At 45.9% G+C, this 22,921-nt stretch overlaps 1 protein-coding gene across 1 annotated transcript in view; it reads right to left on the bottom strand.

Moving 5' to 3' along the window:
* Positions 1-601: 601 nt before the first annotated feature.
* The window catches only part of LOC135571064 (protein diaphanous homolog 3-like), a 187,595-nt gene continuing 165,275 nt past the window's right edge, over positions 602-22,921 (bottom strand). Inside the window, exon 10 of the mRNA XM_065016871.1 lies at positions 602-1,198. Within this exon, the coding sequence (XP_064872943.1) occupies positions 602-1,198 (597 nt within the window). The remainder of the gene's footprint in view (positions 1,199-22,921) is intronic.

Below are 22,921 nucleotides of genomic sequence, written 5' to 3'. Positions count from 1 at the left end.
GCTCAGCAGAGGGAGTGGAGTGTAGCCCAGCAGAGGGCAGAGGGCAACCCGAGCAGGACGGGCAGCCCCGGGCAGAGAGGCAGAGGAGGAGCAGTCTCAGCAGAGGGCAGCCCAGCAGAGGGCAAGAGGGCAACTCAGCAGAGGCAGCTCTAGCAGAGGAGTAGCTCAGTACAGGAGGGCACCTCAGCAGAGGGCAAGAGGGCAGTCTGCAGCAGAGGGCAGCTCAGCTAATACATTTACATTACATTTACATTTAAGTCATTTAGCAGGCGCTCTTATCCAGAAGCGACTTACAAATTAGTGCATTCACCTTATGACATCCAGTGGAGCAGCCACTTTACAATAGTGCATCTAAATCTTTTCAAGGAGGGGGTGAGAGGGATTACATTATCCTATCCTAGGTATTCCTTAAAGAGGTGGGGTTTCAGGTGTGTCTCCGGAAGGTGGAAATGGATCCATCCGCTGTCCTGGCCGTCGTGAGGCAAGGAGGCAGCTCAGCAGAGGTGGTAGAGGCAACTCAGCAGAGGGTAGCCTCAGCAGAGGGCTGGAGGCAGCCTCAGCAGAGTGGCAGATCCGCAGGGCGGGCAGAGGAAGCGGTAGCTCAGCAGAAGGGCAGAGGAGGCAGTCCCAGCGAGAGGCAGCTCCAGCGCAGGTGGTAGCTCTCAGCAGAGGAGCAGCTCAGCAGAGAGAGGGCAGAGGAGTAGCCCAGCAGAGGCAGATGAGGTGAGCTCAGCAGAGTGGCAGAAGGGAGTAGCTCAGCAGAGGGTAGAGGGTAGCTCAGCAGAGGGTAACTCAGCAGAAGGTAGCTCAGCAGAGGGTAGCTCAGCAGAGGGTAGCTCGGTAGAGGGTAGCTCAGCAGAGGGTAACTCAGGGGTGAGGATGCTGGGGGTCCCTGAGGTGAGGATGCTGGGGATCCCCGAGGTGAGGATGCTGGAGTCCCCGAGGTGAGGATGCTGGGGGTCCCCGAGGTGAGGATGCTGGGGATCCCCGAGGTGAGGATGCTGGAGTCCCCGAGTGAGATGCTGGGGTCCCAGGTGAGATGCTGGTGAGGTGAGGATGCTGGGGGCCCGAGGTGAGGGATGCTGGGAATCCCGAGGTGAGGATGCTGGGGTTCCGGAGGTGAGGATGCTGGGGATCTCTCGAGGTGAGGATGCTGGGGTCCCGAGGAGGATGCTGGGGAGTCCCGAGGTGAGGGATGCTGGGGTCCCGGGAGTGAGGATGCCAGGGATCCCGAGGTGAGAATGCTGGGGTTGGCTGGGCGGGAGATTTGCTCTGATCTACTCTGCTCAGGCCTTTGGTACTCCAGGCCCTTTCACTCTTTTCAATGTGTCCTAAATGGCAACCTATTCCCACATAGTGCACTTCAATCGATTGAGTGGTGACTGTGATTCAAGTATGCCAGGGTACACATGAAACAAGCCCTTGTTGTTTGTTATGGTCTGAGGAAAATGACCTCTCTGGGACTTCCTGCTGAGAGTTAACAACACACACCTTCAGATGTGGCTTGTCGTTATAGAGGACTACGGTCCCAGCCTAAAGGCAGGTAGGAACGCTTGGTGTGTGTGTTTGAGGTGTGTGTGTGATTGAGGTGTGTGTGTTGAGGTGTGTGTTTTGTGTGTTTTGAGGTGTGTTGAGTGTGTGTTTGTGTGTTTGAGGTGTGTGTGTGTGTGTTGAGTGTGTGTGTGTGTTGGGGTGTGTGTGTGTGTGTGTTTGAGGTGTGTGTGTGTGTGTGTTGAGGTGTGTGTGTGTGTGTGTGTTGAGAGTGTGTGTGTGTGTTGAGGTGTGTGTGTGTGTGTGTTGAGTGTGTGTGTGTTTGTGTGTTTGAGGTGTGTGTGTGTGTGTGTTGAGGTGTGTGTGTGTGTGTGTTGAGGTGTGTGTGTGTGTGTGTAGATGTACTGTAGAGAAAACAGAGATAAATCACCTGATTTGACAGACTTTTAGAACAACGACATGAAACATCAATTAAACTGCACAGGACAGAGAGAAAGAGAGCTGCTCTACACACACACACACACACACACACACACACACACACCTCAACACACACACACACACACACACACACACACACACACACACACTCTCTTGTCTCTGTCAGAGAATACGCTCAGTAAAGTGATTGAATATCATCCGCTTTTCTGCTTATGTTTGGGAGGATGGGTAAGGAGGAGAGAGGAGGAGGAGAGGAGGGGAGGAGGAGAGAGGAGGAGGGGAGAGGGGGGAGGGAGTGGAGGAGGGGAGGGAGAGGTGGAAGGAAGGAGGAGGAGGGGAGGAGGGAGAGAGGAGAGGAGGATGAGGAGGAGAGGATGAGGACAGGAGGAGGAGGAGGATGAGATGGAGGAGGGACAGGAGGAGGAGGGGGAGGAGGGAGAGAGGAGAGGAGGATGAGGAGGAGAGGATGAGGACAGGAGGAGGAGGGGAGGAGGGAGGGAGGGGAGGACAGGAGGAGGAGGGGAGGAGAGGGGATGGGGAGGAGGAGGAGGATGATGGGGGAGGAGGAGGAGGAGAAGGGAGATGAGGAGGAGGAGGAGGTGGTGGGAGGAGGGGAGAGGATGTGGTGGGGAGGAGGAGGGAGGAGGAGATGAGGAGAAGGAGATGAGGAGGAGGGGGAGAGGAGGTGGTGGGGAGGAGGGGAGAGGAGGTGGTGGGGAGGAGGGGAGAGAGGTGGTGGGGAGGAGGGAGAGGTGGTGGGGAGGAGGGGAGAGGAGGTGGTGGGGAGGAGGAGGAGAGGAGAGGTGGTGGGGAGGAGGAGAGGAGGTGGTGGGGAGGAGGAGGAGAGGGAGGAGGGAGGGAGGGAGGAGGAGAGGAGGAGGGGAGGAGGTGGTGGGGAGGAGGAGGAGAGGAGGGAGAGGAGGAGGTGGAGGGGAGGAGGAGGGGAGTGGAGGGGAGGAGGATGGAGGAGGTGGAGGAGGAGGAGGAGGATGAGGAGAGGAGGAGGGGAGGAGGAGGAGGAGATGAGGAGGAGGAGGGAGGATGGAGGAGGAGGAGGGAGTGGAGAGGTGGAGGTGGGAGAGGTGGAGGGGAGGTGGAGGGAGGAGGTGGAGGGGAGGAGGAGTGGAGGAGGTGGAGGGGAGGAGGAGGAGAGGGAGGAGGAGAGGAGGAGGTGGAGGAGAGGAGGAGGAGGAGGGACTGGAGGTGGAGGAGAGGAGGAGGGGTGGAGGAGAGGAGAGGGAGGAGGTGGTGGGGAGGAGGAGGAGAGGAGGAGGAGGGAGGAGGAGAGGGAGGTGGAGGAGGGAGGAGGGGAGGAGGTGGTGGGGGGAGGGGAGAGGAGGAGGGGGAGGAGGGTGGTGGGGAGGGAGGAGGAGGAGGAGGGAGGAGAGAGACGAGGAGGTGGAGGGGAGGAGGAGGAGAGAGGAGGAGGGAGGAGGGATGAGGAGAGATGAGGAGGAGGGAGGAGGAGGGAGGAGGGAGGAGGGAGGAGGTGGAGGGAGGGAGGAGGAGTGAGGAGGTGGAGGGGAGAGGAGGAGTGGAGGAGGAGTGGAGGGAGGAGGAGTGGAGGGAGGTGGAGGGAGGTGGAGGGAGGAGGTGGAGGGGAGGAGGAGTGAGGAGGTGGAGGGGAGGAGGAGGAGAGGAGGTGGAGGAGAGGAGGGAGGGGAGGAGGTGGAGGAGAGGAGGAGGGAGGAGGACTGGAGGTGGAGGAGAGGAGGAGGGGGTGGAGGAGAGGAGGAGGGTGGAGGAGAGGAGGAGGGAGGAGGAGAGGAGGTGGAGGAGAGGGAGGAGGAGGAGGAGAGGAGGTGGAGGAGAGGGAGGAGGGGAGGAGGAGAGGAGGTGGAGGAGAGGAGGTGTGAGGAGGGAGGAGAGGAGGAGGAGAGGAGGAGGAAGAGAGGAGGACTTTCTGGGGACCAACAATTGATTCCCATTCAAAATCCTATTTCTCCTAAACCCTAAGCCTAAAATAGTATTTTTACAAGTGAAGACTGGCAAAATGCCCACATCTCTGAATTTGAGTTGGTTTTACTATTCTAGTGAGGACTTCTGTTACTGACAGGTATAGTAAAATATGTACACACACACACCCCTACTTTACTCTGACTTTGTTTCAACTCCCTCTCTGCTATAATACATCTTCTAAACTTATCTGAAGGAGGGAGGGAGGGGTGTAGGGAGGGAGAGAGGGAGGGGTAGGGAGGGAGGGAGAGAGGAGGGGTAGGGGTAGGGAGAGAGGGAGGGGTAGGGAGGAGGGGGAGAGAGGGAGAGGGGTAGGGAGGGGAGGGAGGGATAGGGAGGGGAGGGAGGGAGGGATAGGGAGGGAGGAGGGAGAGAGGGAGGGGTAGGGAGGGAGAGGGAGAGGAGGAGGGGTAGGGGAGGGAGGGGAGAGGGAGGGGGTAGGGAGGAGGGAGAGAGGAGGGAGGGGAGGGAGGGAGGGAGAGGGAGAGGGAGGGAGGGAGGGGTAGGGAGGGAGGGAGGGAGGGAGGGGGAGGGAGGGAGGAGGGAGAGAGGGAGGGGTAGGGAGGGAGAGAGGGAGAGGGAGGGGTAGGGAGGAGGGAGAGGGAGGGGTAGGGAGGGAGGGAGAGAGGGAGGGGTAGGGAGGGGAGGGAGAGGGAGGGAGGTAGGGAGGGAGGGAGGGGTAGGGAGGGAGGGAGAGAGGGAGGGGTAGGGAGGGAGGGAGAGAGGGAGGGGTAGGGAGGGGGAGGGAGGGGTAGGGAGGGAGGGAGAGAGGAGGGGTAGGGAGGGAGGGGAGGGAGAGGGAGAGAGGGAGGGGGTAGGGAGGGAGAGAGGGAGGGGTAGGGAGGGAGGGAGAGAGGAGGGTAGGGAGGAGGGAGAGAGTGGAGGGGTAGGGAGGGAGGAGAGGGAGGGGTAGGGAGAGAGGGAGGGGTAGGGGAGGAGGAGGGAGAGAGAGGGAGGGGTAGGGAGGGAGAGGAGGGTAGGGAGGGAGGGGTACAGGGAGAGAGGGAGGGGTAGGGAGGGAGGGGTAGGGAGAGGAGGGGGTAGGGAGGGAGGGGTAGGGAGGGGAGGAGAGAGGGAGGGGGTAGGGAGGGAGGGTAGGGAGAGGAGGGAGAGGGAGGGCTAGGGAGGGAGGGGTAGGGAGGGAGGGAGAGGAGGGCTAGGGAGGAGGGTAGGGAGGGGGAGGAGAGAGGGGAGGGGTAGGGAGAGAGGGAGGGAGGAGAGAGGAGGGAGGGTAGGGAGAGGGGAGGGAGAGAGGGAGGGGGTAGGGAGGAGAGGGGAGGGAGGGAGAGAGGAGGGAGGTAGGGAGGGGAGGGGAGAGAGGGAGGGGGTAGGGAGGGAGGGAGGGGTAGGGAGGGAGGGAGGGAGGGAGAGAGGGAGGGGAGGGAGGGAGAGAGGGAGAGAGAGGGGGAAGGGAGAGGGGAGAGGAGAGAGGGAGGGAGGGAGAGGGAGGAGTAGGGAGGGGAGGGAGAGAGGGAGGGGAGGGAGGGAGGGAGGGGGTAGGGAGGGGTAGGGAGGGAGGGAGAGAGGGTAGGGAGGGGAGGGAGAGAGGAGAGGTAGGGAGGGAGGGAGAGAGGGAGGGGGTAGGGAGGAGGGAGAGAGGAGGGAGGGGTAGGGAGGGAGGGAGGGAGGGAGGGAGAGGGAGGGAGTAGGGAGGGAGGGAGAGAGGGAGGGGTAGGGAGAGAGGGAGGGTAGGGAGGGAGGGGAGAGAGGGAGGGTAGGGAGGGAAGGGTAGGGAGGGAGGGAGAGGTAGGGAGGGTAGGGGGAGGGGAGGGAGGGGGTAGGGAGGAGGGAGAGAGAGGGGGGTAGGGAGAGGGGAGGGAGGGAGGGAGGGAGAGAGGGAGGGAGTAGGGAGGGGGAGGGAGAGAGGGAGGGGTAGGGAGGAGAGAGGGGGGGTAGGGAGGGAGGAGAGAGGGGAGGGTAGGGAGGGAGGGAGAGAGGGAGGGGTAGGGAGGGAGGGAGGGGTAGGGGGAGGAGGGGTAGGGAGAGAGGAGGGGTAGGGAGGGAGGGGTAGGGAGAGAGGGGTAGGGAGGAGGGAGAGAGGGAGGGGTAGGGAGGGAGGGGTAGGGAGGGGGAGGGAGAGAGGGAGGGCTAGGGAGGGAGGGGTAGGGAGGGAGGGAGAGGGAGGGGTAGGGAGGGAGGGAGAGAGGGAGGCTAGGGGAGGGGGGGTAGGGAGGGAGGGAGGGGTAGGGAGGGGGGAGAGAGGGAGGGGCTAGGGAGGGGAGGGAGAGGGAGGGCTAGGGAGGGGAGGGAGAGGGAGGGCTAGGGAGGGGGGGGAGAGGGGAGGGCTAGGGAGGGAGGGAGAGGGAGGGAGGGAGAGAGGGAGGGGTAGGGAGGGAGGAGGGAGGGAGGGAGAGAGGGAGGGGTAGGGAGGGAGGGAGGGAGGGAGAGGTAGAGAGAGAGAGAGACAGAGAGAGAGGTAGAGAGAGGATGAAAGAGAGAAAGGTAGAGAGACAAAGGTAGAGAGAGAGGAGGAAAAAGGATTGAGACTGAGTCTGAATCATCCTAACGGTCTCAGATTAAGTTTATTACAGTATAACTGTTGTAATCACCTGTTATAACCTCTACCATCTGATAGACTGAGGAGAGGAGGGATCCCACTAACCCCTCCACCTATTACAGTATAACTGTTATAACCACCTGTTATAACCTCTACCATCTGATAGACTGAGGAGAGGGATCCCACTAACCCCTCCACCTATTACAGTATAACTGTTATAACCTCTACCATCTGATACACTGAGAGAGGGATCCCACTAACCCTCCACCTATTACAGTATAACTGTTATAACCTCTACCATCTGATAGACTGAAGAGAGGAGGATCCACCCCCAACTCCACCTATTACAGTATAACTGTTATAACCACCTGTTATAACCCTACCATCTGATAGACTGAGGAGAGGGATCCCACTAACCCCTCCACCTGTTATAACCTCTACCATCTGATAGACTGAGGAGAGGAGGGATCCCACTAACCCCTCCACCTGTTATAACCTCTACCATCTGATAGACTGAGGAGAGGGATCCCACTAACCCCTCCACCTATTACAGTATAACTGTTATAACCACCTGTTATAACCTCTACCATCTGATACACTGAGGAGAGGGATCCCACTAACCCCTCCACCTATTACAGTATAACTGTTATAACCACCTGTTATAACCTCTACCATCTGATACACTGAGGAGAGGAGGGATCCCACTAACCCCTCCACCTATTACAGTATAACTGTTATAACCACCTGTTATAACCTCTACCATCTGATAGACTGAGGAGAGGAGGGATCCCACTAACCCCTCCACCTATTACAGTATAACTGTTATAACCACCTGTTATAACCTCTACCATCTGATAGACTGAGGAGAGGAGGGATCCCACTAACCCCTCCACCTGTTATAACCTCTACCATCTGATAGACTGAGGAGAGGAGGGATCCCACTAACCCCTCCACCTATTACAGTATAACTGTTATAACCACCTGTTATAACCTCTACCATCTGATAGACTGAGGAGAGGAGGGATCCCACTAACCCCTCCACCTATTACAGTATAACTGTTATAACCACCTGTTATAACCTCTACCATCTGATAGACTGAGGAGAGGGATCCCACTAACCCCTCCACCTATTACAGTATAACTGTTATAACCTCTACCATCTGATACACTGAGGAGAGGGATCCCACTAACCCCTCCACCTATTACAGTATAACTGTTATAACCATCTGTTATAACCTCTACCATCTGATAGACTGAGCTCTAAGCATGGGGAATAAAGAGCTCTAAGCACGGGGAATAAAGAGCTCTAAGCACGGGGAATAAAGAGCACTAAGCACGGGGAATAAAGAGCACTAAGCACGGGGAATAAAGAGCTCTAAGCACGGGGAATAAAGAGCTCTAAGCACGGGGAATAAAAAGCTCTAAGCACGGGGAATAAAGAGCTCTAAGCACGGGGAATAAAGAGCTCTAAGCACGGGGAATAAAGAGCTCTAAGCACGGGGAATAAAGAGCTCTAAGCACGGGGATTAAAGAGCTCTAAGCATGGGGAATAAAGAGCTCTAAGCATGGGGAATAAAGAGCACTAAGCACGGGGAATAAAGAGTCTACTGGAAGAACAAAGTAGTGTTTAACAGGTCAAAGTTCAGATCCCAGACCGGGTCGTCTCTTCATCAGGAACAAGAAGAGTCTTCTGGAACAATCTGCTACTTACAACCTATTCTGGAAGGAAACGGATGAGTGTTTCTGCCGACGTCTTGGCTTTTGGTTTGAGCTCCCAGAACCTCCTGCAGGTAGAAGAGATGTCCTGTGGTTTTCATTTCCCACAGCGAGGTTCAGGAGCCTTTCAGTCTGCCCCTTCCCCTCCATTTCAAGCTCTAATTCAGAAGTAGACCATCCATCCATGATCATTGTGAGGTCGGGTATCACTAAAGACATCTGGAGGTAATCCCCCCCCCCCCCCTCCTCCTCAGAACGACCCAGTTACTCCTTTAGAGCCTGGCTGGGCTTCCCCTCACACACACACAGCAGGGGACGAGGATCACACTATACACTAGTGTGTGTGTGTGTGTGTGTGTGTGTGGTTGATTCAACATTGCAAGGAGAGAGCTCACCTCCAACCTCAGTAGATTAAAGTAAGATTTTACAAGCCTTAATTCAACATGTAACCAAGACAACCATTCCCTTATCTTAATTCAACATGTTCCCTTATCTTAATTCAACATGTTACCAAGACTACTGTTCCCTTATCTTAATTCAACATGTTCCCTTATCTTAATTCAACATGTTCCCTTATCTTAATTCAACATGTTACCAAGACAACCATTCCCTTATCTTAATTCAACATGTAACCAAGACTACTGTTCCCTTGTCTTAATTCAACATGTAACCAAGACTACTGTTCCCTTATCTTAATTCAACATGTTCCCTTATCTTAATTCAACATGTAACCAAGACTACTGTTCCCTTATCTTAATTCAACATGTTCCCTTATCTTAATTCAACATGTAACCAAGACTACTGTTCCCTTATCTTAATTCAACATGTTCCCTTATCTTAATTCAACATGTTACCAATACTACTGTTTCCTTATCTTAATTCAACATGTTCCCTTATCTTAATTCAACATGTTACCAATACTACTGTTCCCTTATCTTAATTCAACATGTTCCCTTATCTTAATTCAACATGTAACCAAGACTACTGTTCCCTTATCTTAATTCAACATGTTCCCTTATCTTAATTCAACATGTAACCAAGACTACTGTTCCCTTATCTTAATTCAACATGTTCCCTTATCTTAATTCAACATGTTACCAATACTACTGTTCCCTTATCTTAATTCAACATGTTACAAAGACTACTGTTCCCTTATCTTAATTCAACATGTTACAAAGACTACTGTTCCCTTATCTTAATTCAACATGTAACCAAGACTACTGTTCCCTTGTCTTAATTCAACATGTTCCCTTATCTTAATTCAACATGTTACCAATACTACTGTTCCCTTATCTTAATTCAACATGTTCCCTTATCTTAATTCAACATGTTACCAATACTACTGTTCCCTTATCTTAATTCAACATGTTACCAATACTACTGTTTCCTTATCTTAATTCAACATGTTACCAAGACAACCATTCCCTTATCTTAATTCAACATGTTACCAAGACTACTGTTCCCTTATCTTAATTCAACATGTTACCAAGACAACCATTCCCTTATCTTAATTCAACATGTTACCAAGACAACCATTCCCTTATCTTAATTCAACATGTTACCAAGACTACCATTCCCTTATCTTAATTCAACATGTTACCAAGACAACCATTCCCTTATCTTAATTCAACATGTTACCAAGACAACCATTCCCTTATCTTAATTCAACATATTACCAATACTACTGTTCCCTTGTCTTAATTCAACATGTTACCAAGAATACTGTTCCCTTATCTTAATTCAACATGTTACCAAGACTACTGTTCCCTTATCTTAATTCAACATGTTACCAAGACTACTGTTCCCTTATCTTAATTCAACATGTTACAAAGACTAGTGTTCCCTTATCTTAATTCAACATGTAACCAAGACAACCATTCCCTTATCTTAATTCAACATGTTACCAAGACTACTGTTCCCTTATCTTAATTCAACATGTTACCAAGACTACTGTTCCCTTATCTTAATTCAACATGTTCCCTTATCTTAATTCAACATGTTACCAAGACAACTGTTCCCTTATCTTAATTCAACATGTTACCAAGACTACTGTTCCCTTATCTTAATTCAACATGTTACCAAGACAACCGTTCCCTTGCTTGCTGCCTGATTAAAATCAGTCAACCTATCAAAATGATCGATCTGTTCAGTCCCCTCCCCTCATCAACATCTCTGTGTCTCCCTAAAGCACAGCAGATACACAGCATATACACAGCATATACACCAACTGGTCCTGATTAGACTCAACAGACTGAGTTACGATGCTCTGACACACACAGACACTAACTCTGGATGGGTCATGGTACTGACTGGGGACTGTCCTGTAACTCTGGATGGGTCATGGTACTGACTGGGGACTGTCCTGTAACTCTGGACGGGTCATGGTACTGACTTGTCTCTGTCCTGTAACTCTGGGTGGGTCATGGTACTGACTGGGGACTGTCTCTGTCCTGTAACTCTGGATGGGTCATGGTACTGACTGGGGACTGTCCTCTAACTCTGGATGGGTCATGGTACTGACTGGGGACTGTCTCTGTCCTGTAACTCTGGACGGGTCATGGTACTGACTGTCTCTGTCCTGTAAATCTGGGTGGGTCATGGTACTGACTGGGGACTGTCTCTGTCCTATAACTCTGGATGGGTCATGGTACTGACTGGGGACTGTCTCTGTCCTGTAACTCTGGGTGGGTCATGGTACTGACTGGGGACTGTCTCTGTCCTGTAACTCTGGATGGGTCATGGTACTGACTGGGGACTGTCCTGTAACTCTGGATGGGTCATGGTACTGACTGGGGACTGTCTCTGTCCTGTAACTCTGGACGGGTCATGGTACTGACTGGGGACTGTCTCTGTCCTGTAACTCTGGATGGGTCATGGTACTGACTGGGGACTGTCTCTGTCCTGTAACTCTGGATGGGTCATGGTACTGACTGGGGACTGTCTCTGTCCTGTAACTCTGGATGGGTCATGGTACTGACTGGGGACTGTCTCTGTCCTGTAACTCTGGACGGGTCATGGTACTGACTGGGGACTGTCCTGTAACTCTGGATGGGTCATGGTACTGACTGGGGACTGTCCTGTAACTCTGGATGGGTCATGGTACTGACTGGGGACTGTCTCTGTCCTGTAACTCTGGACGGGCCATGGTACTGACTGGGGACTGTCTCTGTCCTGTAACTCTGGATGGGTCATGGTACTGACTGGGGACTGTCCTGTAACTCTGGATGGGTCATGGTACTGACTGGGGACTGTCCTGTAACTCTGGACGGGTCATGGTACTGACTGGGGACTGTCTCTGTCCTGTAACTCTGGACGGGTCATGGTACTGACTGGGGACTGTCTCTGTCCTGTAACTCTGGATGGGTCATGGTACTGACTGGGGACTGTCTCTGTCCTGTAACTCTGGATGGGTCATGGTACTGACTGGGGACTGTCCTGTAACTCTGGATGGGTCATGGTACTGACTGGGGACTGTCCTGTAACTCTGGATGGGTCAAGGTACTGACTGGGGACTGTCCTGTAACTCTGGACGGGTCATGGTACTGACTGGGGACTGTCCTGTAACTCTGGACGGGTCATGGTACTGACTGGGGACTGTCCTGTAACTCTGGACGGGTCATGGTACTGACTGGGGACTGTCTCTGTCCTGTAACTCTGGATGGGTCATGGTACTGACTGTCTCTGTCCTCTAACTCTGGACGGGTCATGGTACTGACAGGGGTAAAGAGGGGCCAAGGGAGTGACTGTGTCGGCTAGGCAGGTACCAGATTTAAAAATAATAATAATAATATTTAACTAGTCAGTTAGTCAGTTAAGAACAAATTCTTATTTAAAATGACAGGCCTACACCGGCCAAACCCGACCACGCTGGTGAATTGCGCCGCCCTACGGGACACCCAATCACAGCCGGTTGTGATACAGCCTGGATTCGAACCAGGGACTATAGTGACGCCTCTAGTACTGAGATGCAGTGCCTTAGACCGCTGCGCCACTCAGGAGCCCAATGAAGGGAGGGAGGGATGTAAGGAGGGAGGGAAGGAGGGATGTAAGGAGAGAGGGAAGGAGGGATGGAAGGAGAGAGGGAAGGAGGGATGGAAGGAGAGAGGGAAGGAGGGATGGAAGGAGAGAGGGAAGGAGGGATGGAAGGAGAGAGGGAAGGAGGGAGGGAAGGAGGGAGGGAAGGAGGGATGGAAGAAGGGAGGGAAGGAGGGATGGAAGAAGGGATGGAAGGAGAGAGGGAAGGAGGGATGGAAGGAGAGAGGAAGGAGGAGGGAAGGAGGGAGGGAAGGAGGGATGGAAGAAGGGAGGGAAGGAGGGATGGAAGAAGGGAGGGAAGGAGGGATGGAAGGAGGGATGGAAGGAGGGATGGAAGGAGAGAGGGAAGGAGGGATGGAAGGAGGGAGGGAAGGAGGGAGGGAGGGAAGGAGGGATGGAAGGAGGGGAGGGAAGGAGGGATGGAAGGAGGGAGGGAAGGAGGGAGGGAGGGAAGGAGGGAGGGAGGGAGGGAGGGAGGGAAGGAGGGAGGGAGGGAGGGAGGGAGGAAGGAGGGAGGGAGGGAGGGAGGAGGGAAGGAGGGAGGGAAGGAGGGAGGGAAGGAGGATGGAAGGAGAGGGGCCGAGTGGGTTACCACTCACAGGGATGGAAGGAGGGGGAGGGAAGGAGGGATGGAAGGAGGAGGGGGAGGGGCAGTGGTTACCACTCACAGGGATGGAGGGAGGGAAGGAGGGATGGAATGAGGGAGGGAAGGAGGGATGGAAGGAGGGAGGGAAGGAGGGATGGAAGGAGGAGGGAAGGAGGGATGGAAGGAGAGAGGGCCGAGTGGTTACCACTCACAGGGATGGAAGGAGGGAGGGAAGGAGGGATGGAAGGAGGGAGGGAAGGAGAGAGGGGCCGAGTGGTTACCACTCACAGGGATGGAGGGAGGGATGGATGGAGGGAGGGAAGGAGGGATGGAAGGAGAGAGGGGCCGAGTGGTTACCACTCACAGGGATGGAGGGAGGGATGGAAGGAGGGATGGAAGGAGAGAGGGGCCGAGTGGTTACCACTCACAGGGATGGAGGGAGGGATGGATGGAGGGAGGGAAGGAGGGATGGAAGGAGAGAGGGGCAGAGTGGTTACCACTCACAGGGATGGAGGGAGGGATGGAAGGAGGGATGGAAGGAGGAGGGAAGGAGAGAGGGGGCAGTGGTTACCACTCACAGGGATGGAGGGAGGGATGGATGGAGGGAGGGAAGGAGATGTGGAAGGAGAGAGGAAGGAGGGATGGAAGGAGAGAGGGAAGGAGGGATGGAAGGAGAGAGGGAAGGAGGGATGGAAGGAGAGAGGGGCCGTGGTTACCACTCACAGGGACGGAGGTAGGGAGGGAAGGAGAGAGGGGCCGAGTGGTTACCACTCACAGGGGATGGAGGGAGAGAGGGAAGGAGAGAGGGGCCGAGTGGTTACCACTCACAGGGATGGAGGGAGGAGCAGTGTTATTTAAGAGGCAGACAGCAGAGGGAGAAATGAAGATGAATGTTGGGGCCGGGAGGAGTGAGGGATGGGGGCTAATTAGCCATGTTGGCGCTGGGGGAGGGGGCAGAGGAGAGGAGGCAGAGATGAAAGCAGAGGGGGCCGGCCTACAGTGACACAGCAGAGCCTGGGGCTTGCCTGGTCTGTGAGGCTGTGTCCCAGGCAGAGAGAGGAGGGCAGGGGGGGTAGAGGACAGTCACCCTGCCCCAGGACCTCCACACCACCAGGGGAGCTTCAGAGACCCAGGGGCCTTCACCAGCCAGTCAGCCGGCACATCACGCACGCTCTCTCTCTTCTTCCCCCCTCTTTCGCTCTCTCTCTCCCTCCTTCTCTTTCTGTGTGTCTCTGGCTTCCCTCTCTCTCTGTGACATTTCTGTCCCAGAATGCACTGTGTCCTTCGTTTCTTCTTGCTGTAGGACATGATGTGAGAGGGATGGTTAAGTATGAGGTGAAGAGCGGTCGGGCAACGCTGTGGCAACCTGTGATGGATCACACCAGGCCACTAACTCATTCTCTTCCTGTCCCTTCTCTCTCTCTCTCCCTTCTCTCTCTCTTCCTCTCTCTCTCTTCCTTTCACCCTTGAACTCTCCCGTTCTTTATTCCTCTCCATCCCTTCCACCCTGGCTCTCTCTTCCCCTCTCTCTCTCCCTTCCACCCTGGCTCTCTCTTCGCCTCTCTCTCTCCCATCCACCCTGGCTCTCTCTTCGCCTCTCTCTCTCCCATCCACCCTGGCTCTCTCTTCGCCTTTCTCCATCCCTTCCACCCTGGCTCTCTCTTCGCCTCTCTCTCTCCCTTCCACCCTGGCTCTCTCTTCGCCTCTCTCTCTCCCTTCCACCCTGGATCTCTCTTCGCCTCTCTCTCTTCACCTCTCTCTCTCCCTTCCACCCTGGCTCTCTCTTCGCCTCTCTCTCTCCCTTCCATCCTGGCTCTCTCTTCGCCTCTCTCTCTCCCTTCCTCCATCCCATATCCAATATAATTTCAGATAAGTCAGACCAGAACAACAGTAAGATAGAGAGCAATAGATATAGAGATAGATGGATGGAGAGGGAGATAGAGAGCGATAGAGAGAGATAGATGGAGAGGGAGTGTGAGATAGAGAGCAATATATATAGAGATAGAGGGAGAGAGAGATAGATGAGAGGGAGATAGAGAGCAATATATATAGAGATAGAGGGAGAGAGAGATAGATGAGAGGGAGATAGAGAGCGATAGAGAGAGAGGGAGTGCTAGATAGAGAGCGATAGAGAGATAGAGGGAGTGCTAGATAGAGAGCGATAGAGAGATAGAGGGAGTGTGAGATAGAGAGCGATAGAGAGATAGAGGGAGTGCTAGATAGAGAGCGATAGAGAGATAGAGGGAGTGCTAGATAGAGAGCGATAGAGAGATAGAGGGAGAGAGAGATAGAGCGATAGAGAGAGATAGAGAGATAGAGGGAGAGTGCTAGATAGAGAGATAGAGGGAGAGAGCGATAGAATTATTATTCATGTATACCTGTACCCAGCTGGCAGGGATCCCCATTAAAGGCATTATGAAGTAACAGGGCCAAGGCTTAATGTCTTAATTGTCTCTATAATGAGGGAGGAAAACCCTGGACAGGAGGCCCACCAAGAGGCCTCGTTTATCTTTCAGAGAACAGAAAAAACATACAACAATACTGCATACTCCTTCTGTGTTCCAAATGGCACTCTTTGACCTATATAGTGCACTACTGTTAACCAGGACCGATAGGGTCTAACCCCTAGTCTCTATATAGTACACTACTGTTAACCAGGACCGATAGGGTCTAACCCCTAGTCTCTATATAGTACACTACTGTTAACCAGGACCTATAGGGTCTAACCCCTAGTCTCTATATAGTGCACTACTGTTAACCAGGACCTATAGGGTCTACCCCCTAGTCTCTATATAGTACACTACTATTAACCAGGACCTATAGGGTCTACCCCCTAGTCTCTATATAGTGCACTACTATTAACCAGGACCTATAGGGTCTACCCCTAGTCTCTATATAGTACACTACTATTAACCAGGACCTATAGGGTCTACCCCTAGTCTCTATATAGTGCACTACTATTAACCAGGACCTATAGGGTCTAACCCTAGTCTCTATATAGTGCACTACTATTAACCAGGACCTATAGGGTCTACCCCTAGTCTCTATATAGTGCACTACTATTAACCAGGACCTATAGGGTCTAACCCTAGTCTCTATATAGTGCACTACTATTAACCAGGACCGATAGGGTCTAACCCCTAGTTTCTATATAGTACACTACTGTTAACCAGGACCGATAGGGTCTAACCCTAGTCTCTATATAGTGCACTACTATTAACCAGGACCTATAGGGTCTAACCCCTAGTCTCTATATAGTGCACTACTATTAACCAGGACCTATAGGGTCTACCAGTACTGTGTGTTGAGACCAGTACAGTGTGTTGAGACCAGTACAGTGTGTTGAGACCAGTACTGTGTGTTGAGACCAGTTACAGTGTGTTGAGACCAGTACTGTGTGTGTGTTGAGACCAGTACTGTGTGTGTTGAGACCAGTACAGTGTGTTGAGACCAGTACTGTGTGTTGAGACCAGTACTGTGTGTTGAGACCAGTACAGTGTGTTGAGACCAGTACTGTGTGTTGAGACCAGTACAGTGTGTTGAGACCAGTACTGTGTGTTGAGACCAGTACTGTGTGTTGAGACCAGTACTGTGTGTTGAGACCAGTACTGTGTGTTGAGACCAGTACCACAGGAGACAACACTGTGTACAGCTGTCCATAACTACACTGACATAGAAACAGGCTAGGCAGGCACACACACACACACACACACACACACACACACACACACACACACACACACACGTACCAGAGGAATCCCCAGGGCTGAACTCAGGAACCAACAGACACAGACAGACAGAAGTCCAGTTCAAAGCAATGAAAACACACCAGACCAGCTGTTATGTAGAAAGAGGAAGCCTAACCCTAGACTTTCCTATAGAAGAGGGCCCCTATTCCCTATAGAAGAGGGCCCCTATTCTCTATAGAAGAGGGCCCCTATTCCCTATAGAAGAGGGCCCCTATTCCCTATAGAATAGGGCCCCCTATTCCCTATAGAAGAGGGCCCCCTATTCCCTATAGAAGAGGGCCCCCTATTCCCTATAGAAGAGGGCCCCCTATTCCCTATAGAAGAGGGCCCCCTATTCCCTATAGAAGAGGGCCCCCTATTCCCTATAGAAGAGGGCCCCCTATTCCCTATAGAAGAGGGCCCCAGCGTCAAAAGTAGAGGTAGTTCACTACATAGGAAACACACACAAAATGCAGAGAAGAGCCAGACAGGCAAACACACGCCGAGAGAACGGTCGTAAGCTCAGAGTAGAGAAGACAGCGAGAGGACGGTCGTCAGCTCAGAGTAGAGAAGACAGCGAGAGGACGGTCGTAAGCTCAGAGTAGAGAAGACAGCGAGAGGACGGTCGTAAGCTCAGAGTAGAGAAGACAGCGAGAGGACGGTCGTAAGCTCAGAGTAGAGAAGACAGCGAGAGGACGGTCGTAGCTCAGAGTAGAGAAGACAGCGAGAGGACGGTCGTAAGCTCAGAGTAGAGAAGACAGCGAGAGGACGGTCGTAAGCTCAGAGTAGAGAAGACAGCGAGAGGACGGTCGTAAGCTCAGAGTAGAGAAGACAGCGAGAGGACGGTCGTAAGCTCAGAGTAGAGAAGACAGCGAGAGGACGGTCGTAAGCTCAGAGTAGAGAAGACAGCGAGAGGACGGTCGTAAGCTCAGAGTAGAGAAGACAGCGAGAGGACGGTCGTCAGCTCAGAGTAGAGAAGACAGCGAGAGGACGGTCGTCAGCTCAGAGTAGAGAAGACAGCGAGAGGACGGTCGTCAGCTCAGAGTAGAGAAGACAGCGAGAGGGTTCATGGAAAGAACCGTTCTATTTCGAAACATTCCATTTGCTCTATTTTAAATACACGGTTCTGGTTTACGGCTGTTAGCAGACAGACAGACAGAACACGCTCTGTGACGGAGGCCGGGTTGTCGTTACCATGGTTACAGGGCTTCAGAACCTGGAGGTACGAACTGGGACTGAGGCTCATCTGACCATCTGTTGGAACCAGTGGAAACGTCAATACAATAATGAACCAGTAATAACTATAATATAATGAACCAGTAATATAATAATGAACCAGTAATAACTATATAATAATGAACCAGTAATATAATAATGAACCAGTAATAACTATATAATAATGAACCAGTAATAACTATATAATAATGAACCAGTAATATAATGATGAACCAGTAATATATTAATGAACCAGTAATAACTATATAATAATGAACCAGTAATAACTATATAATAATGAACCAGTAATATAATAATGAACCAGTAATATAATAATGAACCAGTAATAACTATATAATAATGAACCAGTAATAACTATATAATAATGAACCAGTAATATATTAATGAACCAGTAATAACTATATAATAATGAACCAGTAATATATTAATGAACCAGTAATAACTATATAATAATGAACCAGTAATATAATAATGAACCAGTAATAACTATATAATAATGAACCAGTAATATATTAATGAACCAGTAATAACTATATAATAATGAACCAGTAATATAATAATGAACCAGTAATAACTATATAATAATGAACCAGTAATATAATAATGAACCAGTAATAACTATATAATAATGAACCAGTAATAACTATATAATAATGAACCAGTAATAACTATATAATAATGAACCAGTAATATAATAATGAACCAGTAATAACTATATAATAATGAACCAGTAATATAATAATGAACCAGTAATATAATAATGAACCAGTAATATAATAATGAACCAGTAATAACTATATAATAATGAACCAGTAATATAATAATGAACCAGTAATATAATAATGAACCAGTAATATAATAATGAACCAGTAATAACTATATAATAATGAACCAGTAATATAATAATGAACCAGTAATAACTATATAATAATGAACCAGTAATAACTATATAATAATGAACCAGTAATAACTATATAATAATGAACCAGTAATATAATAATGAACCAGTAATAACTATATAATAATGAACCAGTAATATAATAATGAACCAGTAATATATTAATGAACCAGTAATAACTATATAATAATGAACCAGTAATAACTATATAATAATGAACCAGTAATATAATAATGAACCAGTAATAACTATATAATAATGAACCAGTAATATAATGAACCAGTAATAACTATATAATAATGAACCAGTAATATAATAATGAACCAGTAATAACTATATATTAATGAACCAGTAATAACTATATAATAATGAACCAGTAATATAATAATGAACCAGTAATATAATAATGAACCAGTAATAACTATATAATAATGAACCAGTAATATAATAATGAACCAGTAATAAATAATGAACCAGTAATAACTATATAATAATGAACCAGTAATATAATAATGAACCAGTAATATAATAATGAACCAGTAATAACTATATAATAATGAACCAGTAATATAATAATGAACCAGTAATAACTATATAATAATGAACCAGTAATATAATAATGAACCAGTAATATAATAATGAACCAGTAATATAATAATGAATCAGTAATAACTATATAATAATGAACCAGTAATAACTATATAATAATGAACCAGTAATAACTATATAATAATGAACCAGTAATAACTATATAATAATGAACCAGTAATATAATAATGAACCAGTAATAACTATATAATAATGAACCAGTAATATAATAATGAACCAGTAATATATTAATGAACCAGTAATAACTATATAATAATGAACCAGTAATAACTATATAATAATGAACCAGTAATATAATAATGAACCAGTAATAACTATATAATAATGAACCAGTAATATAATAATGAACCAGTAATATAATGAACCAGTAATAACTATATAATAATGAACCAGTAATATAATAATGAACCAGTAATAACTATATATTAATGAACCAGTAATAACTATATAATAATGAACCAGTAATATAATAATGAACCAGTAATATAATAATGAACCAGTAATAACTATATAATAATGAACCAGTAATATAATAATGAACAAGTAATAACTATATAATAATGAACCAGTAATATAATAATGAACCAGTAATATAATGAACCAGTAATAACTATATAATAATGAACCAGTAATATAATAATGAACCAGTAATAACTATATAATAATGAACCAGTAATATAATAATGAACCAGTAATATAATAATGAACCAGTAATATAATAATGAACCAGTAATAACTATATAATAATGAACCAGTAATAACTATATAATAATGAACCAGTAATAACTATATAATAATGAACCAGTAATATAATAATGAACCAGTAATATAATAATGAACCAGTAATAACTATATAATAATGAACCAGTAATATAATAATGAACCAGTAATAACTATATATTAATGAACCAGTAATATAATAATGAACCAGTAATAACTATATAATAATGAACCAGTAATATAATAATGAACCAGTAATATAATGAACCAGTAATAACTATATAATAATGAACCAGTAATATAATAATGAACCAGTAATAACTATATATTAATGAACCAGTAATAACTATATAATAATGAACCAGTAATATAATAATGAACCAGTAATATAATAATGAACCAGTAATATAATAATGAACCAGTAATATAATAATGAACCAGTAATAACTATATAATAATGAACCAGTAATATAATAATGAACCAGTAATAACTATATAATAATGAACCAGTAATATAATAATGAACCAGTAATATAATAATGAACCAGTAATAACTATATAATAATGAACCAGTAATAACTATATAATAATGAACCAGTAATATAATAATGAACCAGTAATAACTATATAATAATGAACCAGTAATATAATAATGAACCAGTATAAATAATGAACCAGTAATATAATAATGAACCAGTAATAACTATATAATAATGAACCAGTAATATAATAATGAACCAGTAATATAATAATGAACCAGTAATAACTATATAATAATGAACCAGTAATATAATAATGAACCAGTAATAACTATATAATAATGAACCAGTAATATAATAATGAACCAGTAATATAATAATGAACCAGTAATAACTATATAATAATGAACCAGTAATATAATAATGAACCAGTAATAACTATATAATAATGAACCAGTAATATAATAATGAACCAGTAATATAATAATGAACCAGTAATATAATAATGAACCAGTAATAACTATATAATAATGAACCAGTAATAACTATATAATAATGAACCAGTAATATAATAATGAACCAGTAATATAATAATGAACCAGTAATATAATAATGAACCAGTAATAACTATATAATAATGAACCAGTAATATAATAATGAACCAGTAATAACTATATAATAATGAACCAGTAATAACTATATAATAATGAACCAGTAATAACTATATAATAATGAACCAGTAATATATTAATGAACCAGTAATATAATAATGAACCAGTAATATAATAATGAACCAGTAATAACTATATAATAATGAACCAGTAATATAATAATGAACCAGTAATATAATAATGAACCAGTAATATAATAATGAACCAGTAATAACTATATAATAATGAACCAGTAATAACTATATAATAATGAACCAGTAATATAATAATGAACCAGTAATAACTATATAATAATGAACCAGTAATAACTATATAATAATGAACCAGTAATATAATAATGAACTAATATAATAATGAACCAGTAATAACTATATAATAATGAACCAGTAATATAATAATGAACCAGTAATAACTATATAATAATGAACCAGTAATAACTATATAATAATGAACCAGTAATAACTATATAATAATGAACCAGTAATAACTATATAATAATGAACCAGTAATAACTATATAATAATGAACCAGTAATAACTATATAATAATGAACCAGTAATAACTATATAATAATGAACCAGTAATAACTATATAATAATGAACCAGTAATAACTATATAATAATGAACCAGTAATAACTATATAATAATGAACCAGTAATAACTATATAATAATGAACCAGTAATAACTATATAATAATGAACCAGTAATAACTATATAATAATGAACCAGTAATAACTATATAATAATGAACCAGTAATAACTATATAATAATGAACCAGTAATATAATAATGAACCAGTAATAACTATATAATAATGAACCAGTAATATAATAATGAACCAGTAATATAATAATGAACCAGTAATATAATAATGAACCAGTAATAACTATATAATAATGAACCAGTAATATAATAATGAACCAGTAATAACTATATAATAATGAACCAGTAATAACTATATAATAATGAACCAGTAATAACTATATAATAATGAACCAGTAATATAATAATGAACCAGTAATAACTATATAATAATGAACCAGTAATATAATAATGAACCAGTAATATATTAATGAACCAGTAATAACTATATAATAATGAACCAGTAATATAATAATGAACCAGTAATATAATGAACCAGTAATAACTATATAATAATGAACCAGTAATATAATAATGAACCAGTAATAACTATATATTAATGAACCAGTAATAACTATATAATAATGAACCAGTAATATAATAATGAACCAGTAATATAATAATGAACCAGTAATAACTATATAATAATGAACCAGTAATATAATAATGAACCAGTAATATAATAATGAACCAGTAATAACTATATAATAATGAACCAGTAATATAATAATGAACCAGTAATATAATAATGAACCAGTAATAACTATATAATAATGAACCAGTAATATAATAATGAACCAGTAATATAATAATGAACCAGTAATAACTATATAATAATGAACCAGTAATATAATAATGAACCAGTAATATAATAATGAACCAGTAATAACTATATAATAATGAACCAGTAATATAATAATGAACCAGTAATAACTATATAATAATGAACCAGTAATAACTATATAATAATGAACCAGTAATATAATAATGAACCAGTAATAACTATATAATAATGAACCAGTAATAACTATATAATAATGAACCAGTAATATAATAATGAACCAGTAATAACTATATAATAATGAACCAGTAATATAATAATGAACCAGTAATAACTATATAATAATGAACCAGTAATATAATAATGAACCAGTAATATAATAATGAACCAGTAATAACTATATAATAATGAACCAGTAATAACTATATAATAA

Source organism: Oncorhynchus nerka, unplaced genomic scaffold, assembly GCF_034236695.1.
Source record: "Oncorhynchus nerka isolate Pitt River unplaced genomic scaffold, Oner_Uvic_2.0 unplaced_scaffold_809, whole genome shotgun sequence".
Taxonomy (NCBI): Eukaryota; Metazoa; Chordata; class Actinopteri; order Salmoniformes; family Salmonidae; genus Oncorhynchus; species Oncorhynchus nerka.
Note: the sequence above shows the minus strand (reverse complement) of the source record. Positions and strands in the feature narration are given on the sequence as shown.